The sequence below is a fragment of the Marmota marmota genome, unplaced genomic scaffold (genome assembly GCF_001458135.2).
Source record: "Marmota marmota marmota unplaced genomic scaffold, marMar, whole genome shotgun sequence".
NCBI classification, from domain to species: domain Eukaryota; kingdom Metazoa; phylum Chordata; class Mammalia; order Rodentia; family Sciuridae; genus Marmota; species Marmota marmota.
The window spans coordinates 5346133-5347665 of NW_025999880.1; the positions used below are offsets into that span (position 1 = coordinate 5346133).

General features: G+C 52.8%; 1 protein-coding gene across 1 annotated transcript; it reads left to right on the forward strand.

Annotated features, from left to right (window-relative positions):
• Positions 1-274: 274 nt before the first annotated feature.
• On the forward strand, positions 275-736 carry Ccdc182 (coiled-coil domain containing 182). The gene has a single exon (XM_015495792.1). It carries the CDS (start codon positions 275-277, stop codon positions 734-736), a length of 462 nt encoding a protein of 153 aa, XP_015351278.1.
• Positions 737-1533: the final 797 nt, after the last annotated feature.

Below are 1533 nucleotides of genomic sequence, written 5' to 3' on the forward strand. Positions count from 1 at the left end.
TCTGATTCTGGAAGGATGATGAACGAACGGATGAGCACCCACATCTCCGGAGGGTTAATTTGGAAAGATAAGTAGACGTCACTCCAGGTTACCAAACAAGAAGTAGCCATATGCAAATGAGCAGATTGTGGCTTTCCTCCTGGTTGGCCAGAGGGGTCTTGATGTCACAGTGCATAGGATCTCTGCACTCCAAATGATTGTGCCTCTAGGCGAAATAACTCCCTGATCTGGCTGGTCTTTGGGCTCCCTCTCTGTCCATCGGGGAAGCAAGGCAATGGATCCACTCTATCAGGCTGGGTCCATCCTCATGAAGGTGAATACCTTACAAGGGAAGAAGATGGTAGAGAGCGGCCTCCAGTCTGGAGACCTCTCCCTCTCCCGGTCATGGCCCTCCTGCCTCCCACTGCCGGCTGACTTGGAGATCCTGCAGCAGAAGGTGATGGGGATGCAACTGGAGCTGGAGGACTTTAAGAAGGAGGCGCTGAAGGCCATCCACTACCTGGAAGACTCCTTCTGCGAGATGAATAGCATCCTGGCGCAGCAAGGGGAGCAGGCGGCCCGCGTGAAGCAGCGGCTGAGGGAGGAGGAGGACCGGGGCATCGTGCGCAACAAGGTCCTCACCTTCCTGCTGCCTCGTGAGAAGCAGCTCCGGGAGCACTGCCAGTGGCTGGAGTACATGCTGCTGGGCAGGGGCCGCTACACACTGGGTGCTCTCAGGAAGAGCCTGGTGGACTGAGCCGCCTGGGCCACAGCAAAGATTGTCACATGGAAGATTTTTTTTTTTTTTTAAATGGAAGGACAAACCTAAGTCCCCACCCACTTTCTTCTTTTTCCCCCATTCCCTTTGCTTTCCTTCTACCAAAATAATACCTTGCTGAGGGGTAAAAAGACTTTGGTTTTCAGACCCCACCCCCGTGACTTGCACCTGGAACTGTTTTCTGTCTGTAATGGTGATATCACTTTGGATGTACAGCCTTTTTTCTTGTATATTCTTAAACTGATTGTGTTGAACAGATATTTACCTTTCTTGGAATGACTCAAAGCTCTCATGACTTGTTCCTTAATGTCTGGTCTCCCCAGAGGGGTCGGGTCCTGGGTCCAGGCCCTCAGATGTCCCCAGCTTGCTCTGCGTTTGTAATTCTTGTCCTCGCCTGTTGGCTTTTCCTGTCTTCTTTCACTTTTCTCTGCCTTTGCCCACCTCTGCTGCCCTCCATTTAGCCTGCAGACTGGCCTATCAGATGGGACAGAGCTTGTTAGGACCCTGATGGGCGGAACTCTCTGGGCTGTAGGGCGCTGATGAGGCGACACCCGTAAGATGGCACTAGACGATAGTGATGCCCATTTCCACGTCTGACTCACGGAGCAGGAATTGTAACTTTGCCCAGATTATTTATCAGCCAGTGCACATACCCTCCACCGGCCCTCGCAGGGCACGAGAAACACCAACGCAGGAAGTCAAGTTCTGTACCCCGGATCTCCACGCTGCTAAGCCGTAGAAGTGGGCTTCGAGTGCAGGTCACCTGTGCTCACTCA